The sequence below is a fragment of the Schistocerca gregaria genome, chromosome 2, assembly GCF_023897955.1.
Source record: "Schistocerca gregaria isolate iqSchGreg1 chromosome 2, iqSchGreg1.2, whole genome shotgun sequence".
NCBI lineage: Eukaryota > Metazoa > Arthropoda > Insecta > Orthoptera > Acrididae > Schistocerca > Schistocerca gregaria.
In genome coordinates, this window is record NC_064921.1 from 774,579,225 (window position 1) to 774,594,875 (window position 15,651).

General features: G+C 40.6%; 1 protein-coding gene across 1 annotated transcript in view; it reads right to left on the reverse strand.

Moving 5' to 3' along the window:
• Window positions 1-696: 696 nt before the first annotated feature.
• Window positions 697-15,651, reverse strand: part of LOC126335011 (zinc finger protein 808-like) — a 194,395-nt gene continuing 179,440 nt past the window's right edge. Inside the window, 2 exon segments of the mRNA XM_049997840.1 lie at window positions 697-3,675; window positions 3,677-3,982. Coding sequence (XP_049853797.1) covers window positions 2,176-3,675; window positions 3,677-3,982 — 1,806 coding nt within the window. The 3' untranslated portion in view covers window positions 697-2,175.

The following is a 15,651-nucleotide window of genomic DNA, read 5'->3' on the forward strand; positions in this document are numbered from 1 at the left end:
GGATTTAGCATTAGTAAACTGTAACAAAATAATAACTTCCGCACCTTAACCTTCAAGATTCAAAATTCATCGGAATTTTTCACAAGACTCATGACTATGATTGAAGCTGGATGTGTTACCTCTGAATTTTATGAATATAAATGGATCAACACTCCAATAATAGCCAAGCAGATATGTCAAATACCACAAAGTTATTCTAATATAGATAGGTATTTAAATTACAAACCACTGTGTAAATTTTTTAGTCACAGGTTGTATTCAACTCTGTAGCTCTTTTGTGGAATGAAAATTTTATGGGCAAAGAATAATAGCATGAAGCTTATTTTCTTACAGAACGGTACTTTTAAACAGCTTAAACAAAAGTGACTTCTAATGCTTGAGAAGAAGAAGGGATGGACTACCTTTATTTAATTTTACAAAGAACCTCACTCTGGAACAAACAGAAAACTCCCAGTAACTTAAAATATGCTCAACAACGTATGGCAACTGAGATTTGCTTTCCTCTTGCAATGAATTGGGGGGGGGGGGGGGGGGGGGGGGGGGGGGGTAACATATATCGGCAAATACAAAAATGGACAACAAATACTAGATCGAACTTCTGTGCTATCTAAAGTGAAAAATATTTTAAAAACTGCTGTCAATTATGCCATTGTTGTTATTTGTAAGCACCCTTTTTGCTGCTTAATCTCTCTCTCCCTCTCTCTCTCTCTCTCTCTCTCTCAAACACACACTGATTTAAGGTACTTCTTTATATTAATAATGCAATGACTGTTTTTTCCCCCTTTAGCTGCCATCTAAAAGCTTTAAAACCTACAGTATCACAACTAGAGTAAAGATCTCCTAAGGTCTAAAGCTTCTCAAAAATACCATGCTTTATACAAAATATTTATCAGAATGCTGACGTGCAAACATCTACACAAAGGCATTTTATAATTATTGCGATCAGAAACTGAATCACTTGATATGCCACACCTAATAAGCAACATGCACACATATTGTGCAAATGAACAATATTTAGTCGTATTTTAAATATGCTGTAATGTGAGATGCAAAAAATAATACTTATTTAATAACAAGAAAAAATTAGGATGATTAATTTGTACCATGAAAAAGAACCTTCCTTTAAAAATTTGTCCTGGACAATCATGAAAATAAAGTTCCAGTTCTCAGACTTTTACTGTGAATCCATAGCAGTGATATTTACTATCGACACCATTATTTTAATAACTATCTGAGGTCTACTTTGAAGTAAGATTTTAAGACTTCTAGTAGAACACCATAATTAACTGTCAATGTAATGTCCAGCAACGTACATGAAAAGCACTTCAAGTTGGAAAGAAACCAACTTTTAATATATAAGTGAACAGTAAGGGGATTTAAGTTAGTTTAAAATCTAACATTTTTAACCAATGCTTGATCAAAAGCTGGTGCTTTCAAAAATCTGATGTGACTACGGAAAGAAATATTCTGGTCCCAAGTGAATGAAATATACACTGTTCTATAATGCATCACCCATTTGTTCTATCACATTTTTTTTTGGTGTGTGTCCAATCCTTTAGTGATAATTACACAATTATAAAAATTTCAAATTCTTGATTCAAAAACAAAGAATTCCTTACACTAAAAGGGGCTCAGATCTTAACTTCACAGTAGTTGATCAATTCTAAGCTCACAAAGCATCATGAAGAAACAAAGTACCGACATGTAACGAACATGCACATGTAAATTTTGAAACAATATGTAGCACAGGCAAGTCACAAACCAACACTATTCTCTTCGAATTGTGAGTCATGATTGAAATTTCTGAAGCATTTTAGCTTGGCGGACTATATTTTAAATTACAAATGAGAAGAACAAACTCACTTAACAGGTGCTGCACTGAGGCTCTGTCAATTATAAAAATTACACAATAGTACACAATTTGCTGTTTCTTGCTTCAATCTAAAAAAAAAAAAAATGTTTTTCCTACTTACTGAGTATTAAAAAATTCAAATAATTACATGATTATGCAAACATATTAAAAGTTACCTGTGTAATGTCTGAATTAATGCTGGTTGGAGAAGAAATCTGAAAATATTGGCAGATATGGCACATAGCATTAAATTAGAAGACTGAAAATATTATACTCATTGGACTCAGGAACAATTAACAACTGCAAGCAGTTTATTACTGGATTCAGTACGTGGCTAGGACAGCATTTTGTGTCGGTACAACAACTGCGGAATGAGGTGGTCCTGGAAGTGGGGGAGGCTGTTGTTGCTGTTGTGGTGGTGGCGGTGGTGGTTGCGGTTGTGGTGCTTGTGGTGGAGGAGGTTGTTGGGTCTGTGCCTGCTGCTGCTGCTGCTGCTGCTGCTGCTGTGCCTGTTGCTGCTGCTGTTGATGAGATGGGGGTTGCTGTGATGGTTGTGGCTGTGACGGTGGTTGTGGCTGTGGAGGATGCTGGATAGCAGCTTGAGGGTGGGCAGGAGGAGGAGCTGTGGGAGGAAGCGCGGGAGGATGATGTGCCAAATGCTGAACGACAACGCCATGGTGGTGTGGTACTAGAGACAGTTGTTGACCGACTGCTGAATGCTTGCGCAAGTGCCGGAGCATATTTCCCTTCTCCACAAAAGTTTTCCCACAGTCCGGACACGAGTGTGGCCGATCACCTGAATGACTACGGCGGTGGGAGACCAGGTGCCCTTTACATACAAAGTCCTTAGGGCAGAGATCACAGCGGAAAGGTCTTTCGGCAGCTGCGCCTTTGTTGTGTGACCGCTGGTGGAACAGTAGGTTACCCTTAAGGGGAAAGGATTTTCCACATTCAGCGCAGCCGAAAGGCCGCTCGCCCGTGTGGCTGCGCATGTGGTTCACGAGATGCTCCTTGCGGGTGAACGGTTTGGAGCAGACGTGGCAGCAGTGAGGGGTCTCGCCGGTGTGGCACCGCAGGTGGTTCGTCAGGTGCTCCTTCCGGGTGAATGTCTTGGCGCAGAACTCGCAACGGTGCGGAGACTCGCCTGTGTGGATACGCACGTGATTAGTCAAGTGTTCCTTTCGGGTAAAAGACTTGGAGCAGTACTGACAGCGGTGGGGAGACTCGCCTGTGTGCTGCCTTACGTGGTTGGTGAGGTGCTCTTTACGGGTAAAACATTTCGTACAGAAGTGGCACTTGTGTGGCGATTCGCCCGTGTGCTGGCGGACGTGGTTCGCCAGGTGGTCCTTGCGGGCGAAGGCCTTGGGACAGTACCCGCAGTGGAAGGGTGTCTCACCTGTGTGCTGGCGGACGTGGTTCACCAGGTGCTCCTTGCGCGTGAACGACTTGGAGCAGAAGTTGCAGCGGTGCGGAGATTCCCCGGTGTGCTGGCGCACGTGGTTCAGCAGGTGCTCCTTTCGTGTGAACGTCTTTGAGCAGAAGTCGCACCGGTGAGGCGTCTCACCCGTGTGCCACATGATGTGGTTCGTGAAGTGCTCCTTCCGCGTGAACGATTTGCCGCACATCTCGCAGCGGAATGGCGTGTCGTTGGTGTGCGACCGCACGTGGTTGGCCAGGTGCTCCTTCCGCGTGTACTTCTTCCCGCAGATCTGGCAGGCGTGAGGTGTCTCGCCTGTGTGCCACATTATGTGGTTCGTGAAGTGTTCCTTTCGTGTGAAAGACTTCTTGCAGATGTCGCAGCGGTGAGGCGTCTCACCTGTGTGCTTCCTGATGTGGTTGACCATGTGTTCCTTGCGCTGTGAACGTCTTGGTGCAGTACTGGCAGCGGTAAGGCGTCTCTCCGGTGTGGCAGCGGGTGTGGTTGTCTAGGTGCTCTTTGCGTGCGAACGTCTTGCCGCACACCGAACAGGCGTACGGTTTGTCTGCTGAGTGCCGCTTCTCATGGCGTTCCAAACTGGCAGCATTTGCGAAGACATGGAAGCAGATTGAGCAAGTCAGCATGCTCCCACCGAGATGAGCTTTGCCATGCCTTGTTAAGTCGGCAGCACTAGAGAATGCCTTCCCACACACCTGTACACACACACACAAAAAAGAAAAATGATCAAGTGGCATACATTGAACATAAACTCCACATACTAAAAATGAATCAGCAATTCAGAATGGGTTATACTAAAATTCCATCAATTAGAAACTATCAAAATCTTTAAATGATTGCAACAATGTAACACAATGCATATGGTACAGGCTTTTAAAAATAAACTTTTGGCATTTATCAATTAAACAAAAACTTCCTATCACTTATTTCAAAAACATTTTGTTAAAAATTAAATAACACAATCTACTTTTTAGTAGCGATTGTGCATTTCCACACGACTGACTAATATTTTCAACATATTTTTTGTCTTTTACTCTGCTTCACATACATATTCAACACATCTGATACTAGTGCTAAGAAGTTTCTAAAGCAACAAGACCAAAAAAGGTCATTAGGTGCTGCTTGCAGCTATAAACACAATTATGAATACAGTTTGTGTAATTATACTCCTGCACAACATAATGAGGACGGGGTCTAGCGGTGGGAGTGAACAGGACAAAATTGGTGACTAATATTCATTTTGCTTACTATTGTAGCATGCACTATAGAAGAATATGTTAAAAAAAAAAAAAAAAAAACAACAACACACTGGTTATGTCTAGTGGCCTATTGTGGAATAAGCTCAATGAAATGAATATGATTCAATACCTCTCTGCAACCTACGAGAGTTAGAAAAAGAAGAGTACAATGCATAGAAAAACAGACGCTGAAGACAATCTAATGAAATGCTGCTCTAATAAACAACAAAAAGCCCCCTACTTTTTTGGAGTCTCTAGAATATACCGGTATTATTCGAGTCACATGAAATCACCTCTCTGGTTCGCAACTCATTATGCAAACTCTACATTATTAAAAACAGTATGTGCAACAACTGCATGGAAACATTAATAGAACTTGACAACCAAAGACATAAACAGTAAATTGGACCATCTTCACTTAAAGGTGGGCAGGGAAAAAGGCTGAGCTGACTTTGCAACAAAGTACAATACAAATAATCCCTTCTGAAATTGAAATCTGATAAATTGTGTACCAGGAATTCTGACTACAAGTGAGAATGAAAGAAAACCAGCAAAAATAAAAGAGGCACAACTTCTTAATTTCTCTTACACCACACAGAATCACAAGGCTTGAGCAAATACACCAACCATGATTCCATTCACTGGAAAATAGAAATGATTTTGGAGAATATCTCAAGGGATCAAATGCTGACAGAACAATTATGAATGCCCTAGCGTCACCAACTTGTCAACAACTTTGGACTACAAGTTTCAAGCAAAAAATCCTGCAAGGGAAGGGGTAAAAATTCGAATTATGAGGTGCTGCATAGTTATATCTATAACATTTTGTAATGCTGCTATTCTATTTTGTAGGACTGGTGAGGTACAGGAAATAGGACAGTACCACAAATTCCCTTAGAAACAAAGGTCAGAGGACACTTACAGGATTGGATGAGAAGGAAAGAATGATAGTTGGGGACTGTGCTGGACAAGATTTGAAGCCTGATAGCTCAAGGGTGGAAGTTAGCGTAATATAAAAGGCAGAGAGCACTGGCTACAAATCGTGCAAGAGTTAATAAGCCCAGCAAGATAAGTGCATTGTATGTAGTAAATGTGAGAGGGGGGGTGCAGGGGGGGGGGGGGGGAGGAAAAAGAGAAAGGTCAGAGCATTAAAGATATGGAAACTAAAAGGGAGTGAAGAAAGCAGTAGTTATTGAGAAGAAATGCTGAGATCAGAGTCTTTATGGAAGTAAGCCAGGGAGGAGATGTATCACACCATGAAGAGCCTTGATAAGCTGCACCACTGAAGAAACCGTTCATTGAGTGCATTTACATTTCATATGAGATGCCATGAAGAATGTTTAGTACTGAATTTCATCAAAGTAAAGTATCATATCAACTCAGCGACTGCCGGAAGAATTAAGAAATGTGCCTGCCTAGCCATGGAATATGAGAGAGTCCGCTTTACTCACTGGTGCCTGGACTCGACCAACAAAGATCTTTACAAATTACATCTGTAGCTCCCCAACCAGTTCAATTCTTGGATGTAGGGCTGGATTCATGGTGTCACATGGGCCACAGTAGACTCTCTCCAAAGAAAGGCCACCGGATGCCAAATACTGAAGTTCAAGTGTATATCTAAGAGGAAACCTCATGATGTTGCCTGCAAGAGTATTATCAATCCCACAGAAAAGCAACTGGATGAGGATGCAGGATCACTTCTTAAGAAAGGACCGAATCCGCACCTGTCATGGATATCATCAGTTCAGTTGAATAGGTAGCAAGAAGAATGCCCCCTGAAGCAGCCGAATTATGTTGTGAAACCTTTTCTGCTCTCACGCAAAAAAACCTATAAAACCAAACGTCTCTAGCATGGAGAGGGCAGCTATAAAGAAAAGACCTGACATTGTGGTCTAACCAGCTGACAAGAGCAACACAACTGTGGTCCTATCTCACCAGAATTACATCGAGAAAATGCAGGGCCTGCTAGAAGACAGTGGACACCGGAAGACTGATACTGACTCTACCAAAAGTGTGGGGAGGAAGATCATGGTTCTTCTCAAACACTTCGGCTTGCCTGATGAGGTTATTAAGGAGATAAGACAGAGAGCATCAGTTCCTCCAAGACTTTACGCACAGCTGAAGGGTCGCAAGGATGTGGCTCCATATGTTCTATTGTCAGCAACATTGATGCTCTGACATACTCACTTGCTAAGTACCTAAAGGACTTGCTTAGCTGTTACATGGGGAAATCCTCACATCACATCTGCAACTCTGTGGATTTTGTTGGACACCTTAACAACCTCAAGCTTAAAGATAATGACATCCTTGTAAGTTTCGATGTTTTTTCTCTTTGTACCAGACTGCCTTTAGAAGAATCCTTAGAACTTATTGGCCACAAATATGATGTAGGGACAACCAACCTCATTAGACGCATCTTGTCATCGACGTACTTTCTTTTCTATGGTACCCACTACGAGTGGATGGAAGGAGTAGCTCTGGGCAGTCTACTTTCACCAGTTGTCGCCAATATGTAAGTGGAATATTTCAAGGAGTAAGTCCTGGAATTAGCACACTGGAAACCTATCTGTTTCTTCTGGTATGTACACGACACTTTCAGCATATGACCACATGGGAGAGACACGCTGAATGATGAGGCTTACACAGCCTACTTCCATACACCAGGACATCAAATTCATCATGGAGGTTGAGGTGGACAGCGTACTACCCTTTCTGGATGTCGTGGTCACAAAAGGAGAGGACATGTCCTGGTTACAAAAGGAGTGGACAGAATGGTGGGCCACAGAGTGTCCTGGAAGAAAACACACACTGACCTACACTTACATGCTGAGGGTGCCACCACCTGGCTCAGAGGAATGGTATGCTCAAAATATTGGTACACAGGGCTCACACTGTCTCTGACAATGAAAGTATCAATGAAGAACTCGGACATCTGAGGGCGGTTTTCCAGAAGAATGGCTACAAGGTGTAAGCAAATTTGGAAAGCCCTATGCCCTATACTCTCTGTACAACCAATGGAACCAGATGATTGTCCTCATGAGGAAACTGCCACTGCAGTCATTCCTTTTTGTGGTGTGTTATCTAGCAATATAGGAGAAATGTTTCGTAAACCCCAAGTGAAGACAGTTTTCCACCATCAGCCAAAACACAGGCACTACTTGACAGAGTGAAAGATGACCATGGACTACGGAATCTGGGGTCTATCAGATACACTGGCAATGTGGTAAGACTTACATAGATCAGATGATGCGTACTGTCAAAGTTCGTTGCCAAGTACAACATCGCCATATCAGATTGCGGCAGCCTAACAACCCGGCAGTTGCAGAACATTCCCTGATGGGATTGCTTGGAACTGACTGTAATCCCAGGTTCTGACATATACAACCAAATTCTGAGACCATGCCATTAAGGAATCTACTGAGGTTTGAGTAATGAAATCACTGATAAATTGTGATAGCGTATTTGTACTTAGCGTGGCATTGGACCCCACTATTAGAATGATCAAGAAACGGAATGAAATACTAGACAATGAACTGATCTCTGGGGAAGATGTAGGAACAGCAGAGGTGCCACATGCACACGCAGCACCTGGGTGTGAACCTGGGACAGAACACTGGGCTGGTGATAACAATGGGGCTAGGGGTGCTGGGGGTGGATGGCTGATGGAGTAGCTCATCAGAGGGAGAGGGGCAGGAGATTAAAGCGTGGTGCCAGACCCCCCATCAGTCAGTTCATCAGTGCACCTGATGGCAATGAGGTCGTCTGCCAAAATATTGTGCCCCTTGGATATCAACATCCAGCAGGTCACCCGTGAACTATTTCAACACGAAGTACGCCAGGAGAAGTTGAAGAATCACAGGATATTGTGGGTTGAAATCATACAACCTCTGCCTATGCCCAAGCATTGTAACTGGGACCTTGGCTGTTTTCATGCCAATGTAAAAAGCCAGTTTTTTCAGAGGTGGCTCACCCTTAGATTGTATATGTTTTGCCTGTTATAGGGATGGTATTGGTGGCAGTTAGAGGGTGAAAGGGGCAAGTCTTATAGTTGGGATGGTCATAGGAGTAGAAGTCATTGGGTAGAGAAACGGGAGCAGAAGGACAATCTGGTTCGGAAAAAAAAAAAAAAAAAAAAAAAAAGGTATCATGGAGACTGGGAGGGTGACGAAAAGTTGTTCTAGTTGTGGTGGGCAAAATGCCGGACACAATCGATCTCCTTGATGCAATAATTTACCAACAGCCATATGTATTGTAGAAATTTATTTTATTTTATTAACTTCTATGTGCTACCAATTTCGGCATTACACTGATGGCATCTTCAGGCCCCACTCGTCATAGTTGTAAAATCACTATACACGGAAGAAGCCATAAAACTGGATCCATGAATAAATCGTCCTGCAATAGCTCTTGGTGGCCATGCGACACAGACTGAGCACAGTCTGTGTCACCTGGCCACCAAGAGCTTATTTGTGTTTTCTCCCAGTGAGTAGATTTTTTTATCTATCCAATTATATTACATTTACAAAATTTGATTACTTTCACTGCTATTTTACTGAGCCAGACAAACTACCCTGAACCATACCATCGCCATCTACGATGCTAGCCTACACTTCTTATGGTTCTCTATCTCCAGACAGCCACACACATTTTCATACATCATCGCGATGAAAAACACTTTGTCACATAAAGCCTGGTCACAGGAAGCACCTCTACATCATTTTCTTTAGTGGACCCAACTTTGGGCAACGGATTACACTGTATATATGAAAATTTATATAAACAACAAGAGAAAAGATCAATCACAGTAGTCCAGTAAGCAACAGATGAGTTTGTTGGATGTGAGTGGCAAGAAAATTCACCCTAAACTTTGCAGTGCCTGCTGCTCTCCCTATAAATCAAAAAGCTATTTACATCATATTCCCGTAAACTGAACAAAAATTATAGTTTAAAAATGGGTAAGATTTATTATGAGTTTCATAACACTCTCATGTACTTCATGCTATGATCCATGCAAAACTGGTGGTTGTGCAATCAACTGATATCAACATAAAACATCTCTGAAATATTGCCTGGCCAAGTTCTAGATAGTCCAATTAAAATTAGAGGAAAACACCAAATTAATGAATTTATTTTGCACATTGGTACCAGAGTATAACAATAAGAAATGCAGAAAATTTCCATAATCATCATCATTTCATGCACTTTATGGTAGCACATATGCTCCTGCACAATCCACTGACTTTTGCAATTCAATTTCTTATTTTGATCAAGTATTTTTCTGTACCATCATATTCTCTCATCAGTTTCTTGCGATAGTTTTGCCACTTTCTTAGTTGGTAACAACAGCTTCCATAAATGGGTGTGTGTGTGTCAATTCCTTTCTTTCCAGGAAAAGGGGAAAAGAATGTAAATAGCACTTAAAATTTATGACTGTGCACATCCTCCTCCTCCTCCTCCTCACAAAAACATAGTTACAAAGCTGGAAAAAAATTCAGGCATCACAATAACAATAAAAACTAATAATAATGGGCTGTTGCTTCTGCCAAATGAAAGATATAGGAAAGGGGAGTGTTCATAGATTAAAGAGGAAAACTGTCTGGAATTTCATGTCAATGTAGAAACCTTATAATAGCACAACAGTAAAGTCTATAATGGGAAGTCAGAAACTTTTAAATTTGAATTAAAATGGAAAAAAGGGTGAATGGGTTTGGAATCAACACAGAAACCTACACTGGAAAACTTTTAGTGTACATTAAATCACAGGTCAACGATGTTAACCAAACAAGCTACAAATGAAGTCCCTATCTGCAGAGTTCTGAAAGAGTTGTAAAGCAGATGAAAACTTCATAATGACTCTGCAGTTAGATATTGTGTTTTATCAGTGTATACTCTTTGGGATCTTTTATTCTCACTTAACATGTCATTGGCTGAAGTGTCAACACAGAAACCAGAGCAGTCATTGCTCATCAACTGGTATACTGCATTTCCTGGGTTTCAAGAGGTGGTTGTATGGTTATTTTGTATGTACATACATGGTCACATGTAAATGAAACCTGGTGACTGATGTTTTTAACACCGTTACTTTCAAGAATACTACCCAAATAACACAATTACACAACAGTCTCTAACACATACAAATGAAAAGTGAACATCCTTGAGTAAAGGCGCCACCTGTATGCATCTTTATTTACATATCGCACAGGTTGTACACTGTATGTGGTCCAATCACAGAATGGAGACCTACTGGCAAATTGTTTCCCAACATTTCATTATCTTGAATAGAAGCCACCTCTAGCCAAAATTATGTCATGCATCATTCAATTATAATATATATATATATAAGACTTCTGGTCAGGTGATTACAGGGTTATAAACACAAAATCAAATAGGGGTAATGCAGGAGTAGGTTTAATAATGAATAGGAAAATAGGAATGCGGGTAAGCTACTACAAACAGCATAGTGAACGCATTATTGTGGCCAAGATAGATACGAAGCCCACACCTACTACAGTAGTACAAGTTTATATGCCAACTAGCTCTGCAGATGACGAAGAAATTGAAGAAATGTACGATGAAATAAAAGAAATTATTCAGATAGTGAAGGGAGACGAAAATTTAATAGTAATGGGTGACTGGAATTCGAGTGTAGGAAAAGGGAGAGAAGGAAACATAGTAGGTGAATATGGATTGGGGCTAAGAAATGAAAGAGGAAGCCGCCTAGTAGAATTTTGTACAGAGCACAACTTAGTCATAGGTAACACTTGGTTTAAGAATCATGAAAGAAGGTTGTATACGTGGAAGAACCCTGGAGATACTAAAAGGTATCAGATAGATTATATAATGGTAAGACAGAGATTTAGGAACCAGGTTTTAAGTTGTAAGACATTTCCAGGGGCAGATGTGGACTCTGACCACAATCTATTGGTTATGACCTGTAGATTAAAACTGAAGAAACTGCAAAAATGTGGGAAATTAAGGAGATGGGACCTGGATAAACTGAAAGAACCAGAGGTTGTACAGAGTTTCAGGGAGAGCATAAGGGAACAATTGACAGGAATAGGGGAAAGAAATACAGTAGAAGAAGAATGGGTAGCTCTGAGGGATGAAGTAGTGAAGGCAGCAGAGGATAAAGTAGGTAAAAAGACGAGGGCTGCTAGAAATCCTTGGGTAACAGAAGAAATATTGAATTTAATTGATGAAAGGAGAAAATATAAAAATGCAGTAAATGAAGCAGGCAAAAAGGAATACAAACGTCTCAAAAATGAGATCGACAGGAAGTGCAAAATGGCTAAGCAGGGATGGCTAGAGGATAAATGTAAGCATGTAGAGGCTTATCTCACTAAGGGTAAGATAGATACTGCCTACAGGAAAATTAAAGAGACCTTTGGAGAGAAGAGAACCACGTGTATGAATATCAAGAGCTCAGATGGCAACCCAGTTCTAAGCAAAGAAGGGAAGGCAGAAAGGTGGAAGGAGTATATAGAAGGTTTATACAAGGGTGATGTACTTGAGGACAATATTATGGAAATGGAAGAGGATGTAGATGAAGACGAAATGGGTGATACGATATTGCGTGAAGAGTTTGACAGAGCACTGAAAGACCTGAGTCGGAACAAGGCCCCCGGAGTAGACAACATTCCATTAGAACTACTGACGGCCTTGGGAGAGCCAGTCATGACAAAACTCTACCAGCTGGTGAGCAAGATGTATGAGACAGGCCAAATACCCTCAGACTTCAAGAAGAATATAATAATTCCAATCCCAAAGAAAGCACGTGTTGACAGATGTGAAAATTACCGAACTATCAGTTTAATAAGTCACAGCTGCAAAATACTAAGGCGAATTCTTTACAGACGAATGGAAAAACTGGTAGATGCGGACCTCGGGGAGGATCAGTTTGGATTCCGTCGAAATGTTGGAACACGTGAGGCAATACTGACCTTACGACTTATCTTAGAAGAAAGATTAAGAAAAGGCAAACCTACGTTTCTAGCATTTGTAGACTTAGAGAAAGCTTTTGACAATGTTGACTCGAATACTCTTTTTCAAATTCTAAAGGTGGCAGGGGTAAAATACAGGGAGCGAAAGGCTATTTACAATTTGTACAGAAACCAGATGGCAGTCATAAGAGTCCAGGGGCATGAAAGGGAAGCAGTGGTTGGGAAAGGAGTGAGACAGGGTTGTAGCCTCTCCCCGATGTTATTCAATCTGTATATTGAGCAAGCAGTAAAGGAAACAAAAGAAAAATTTGGAGTAGGTATTAAAATTCATGGAGACGAAGTAAAAACTTTGAGGTTCGCCGATGACATTGTAATTCTGTCAGAGACGGCAAAGGACTTGGAAGAGCAGTTGAACGGAATGGACAGTGTCTTGAAAGGAGGATATAAGATGAACATCAACAAAAGCAAAACGAGGATAATGGAATGTAGTCCAATTAAATCGGGTGATGCTGAGGGAATTAGATTAGGAAATGAGACACTTAAAGTAGTAAAGGAGTTTTGCTATTTAGGGAGTAAAATAACTGATGATGGTCGAAGTAGAGAGAATATAAAATGTAGACTGGCAATGGCAAGGAAAGCGTTTCTGAAGAAGAGAAATTTGTTAACATTGAGTATAGATTTAAGTGTTAGGAAGTCGTTTCTGAAAGTATTTGTATGGAGTGTAGCCATGTATGGAAGTGAAACATGGACAATAACTAGTTTGGACAAGAATAGAATAGAAGCTTTCGAAATGTGGTGCTACAGAAGAATGCTGAAGATTAGATGGATAGATCACATAAGTAATGAGGAGGTATTGAATAGAATTGGGGAGAAGAGGAGTTTGTGGCACAACTTGACAAAAAGAAGGGATCGGTTGATAGGACATGTTTTGAGGGATCAAGGGATCACAAATTTAGCATTGGAGGGCAGCGTGGAGGGTAAAAATCGTAGAGGGAGAACGGGAGATGAATACACTAAGCAGATTTAGAAGCATGTAGGTTGCAGTAGGTACTGGGAGATGAAGAAGCTTGCACAGGATAGAGTAGCATGGAGAGCTGCATCAAAGCAGTCTCAGGACTGAAGACCACAACAATATATATATATATATATATATATATATATATATATATATATATATATATATATATATAACTCTTTGCCTTTAAATATGTCTGCTTGTGTGTGTGTGTGTGTGTGTGTGTGTGTGTGTGTGTGTGTGTGTGTGTGTGTGGGCGCGCGCGCGAGTATATACCTATCCTTTTTTCCCCCCTAAGGTAAGTCTTTCCGCTCCCGGAATTGGAATGACTCCTTACCCTCTCCCTTAAAACCCACATCCTTTCATCTTTCCTTTTCCTTCCCTCTTTCCTGACGAAGCAGCCGCCGGTTGCAAAAGCTTGAAATTCTGTGTGTGTGTGTGTGTGTGTGTGTGTGTGTGTGTGTGTGTGTTCTATTCATTGTGCCTATCTACCGGCGCTTTCCTGCTTGGTAAGTCTTGGAATCTTTGTTATTAATATATTTTTCCCCATGTGGAAGTTTCTTTCTTTCTTTATATATATATATATTCTGTATGTAATTGTAGGAGAACTATTATATGCTGCTACCACAAGTAGTCATCACAGAATGATGAAAACTGGACCATACTCCATCCTATTATGACTTACAAATGCTCAATGAGAGTCAAGCCTGCAAACTGAACAGGCTACAGCATTGACAGACCTCTCAGAGAGCTCATTGAATAATGCAAGAAGTGTTTACATACAAACTGTCCTGATGGAGTCACTTTACACAGTGGCTGTCCACAACATACGCTAAGTGGTACTGTATGTCGTTACGCAATACACCCTTCTCATTGCTGCTCTCCGAGTTAACTCTGCACTTGCAAATGACCATCACTAATGCCACGCACTACTTGCTCTCATCAGAAAATGTGGTTCTGTACTATTCAACTCTCCAGTTAACTTTTATTAAACTAATGGGATTGGGCAGCACAGTTGTGAAAAAGCCTTCCAAGGGTAAAACAACTGCCATAAACTGATTCCTGACAATTGTAACTGACACTCTGGATGTAATACAATCATAATTTCATATAAAGGATCATGTGGTCAGTAATGACTAAGAATTTTTAATGTTACAACCTACATTTACTACACTGAAGATGGCCACACTGTCAGCAAAAACTAGATAGACAATAAACATTACTTGTGACGGATTGCAATATCGTTTACTACTTGAGATGGAGGGGGTGGGGGCACTTTAATCAGACAAATGAACAAGCTATGGTTAGAAATGGTTATAGCATAACAGACAATTTACAAATCACAAGCAAAATTATAGAACAGAACAATGAGTATGAATTACCACACTGTTTGGAGATCATCCACAGAGAAAGCTTTTGACTCCGTTTCAACAAAATCTGCACAACAGCTCTTGAGAAACAAACTGATCAACATATGTATGCTTCAAGGCTATAGTTTCCATTAGAATTCATCAAGATAGAATAAAAATTTAGAATTGATAGAGAAGTCGTGCAAGGAGGTTCCACATAAACAGAAGCAATCTCAACTAGAGGAAGTTTTAAGATCATTAAAATGGGAAACCAAGAAAGAAATGTGTGCAAATTCATTTTGTTAGTGACACTTACTGTTTGCCTCTAGTGGAGATAAACTTTAACAACAAATGAATAAACTTAACATAGCAAGCTTGAAACTAAGATTCAAATAGTGTGTTTTCTGATTTTGATTTAATGCAGACACCTGTGGAACTTTAATACAAAAACCATTCAAAAGCTGAGAGTTGCTCAGGAAGCAGTTGAGGTTTGAATGTTGGAACTTATTATGAGATAGAGAAAAATAAACAACTGGATCAGTGGGCAGACTAGAATGGAACTCATAATTCAGAATGAAAATGATGCAGAGGTGTGTGGATCATGAATTTGGGTAAATGGTTGGTTGACAAACCAAAGAATTTCTTTTCTGGATTCCCAAGAGATAATAGAAAACTGAGATGATCTAACAGAAGGTGAATAGATGACATGAAACGCTCTTGCAGTTGCAAATATGGACAACCATCAGCCATGTAATGGGATAATTTGTGCCAGACCCAGATTCGAACCTGGATTTCCCACTTATTGCATGTGGCTGCCTTACC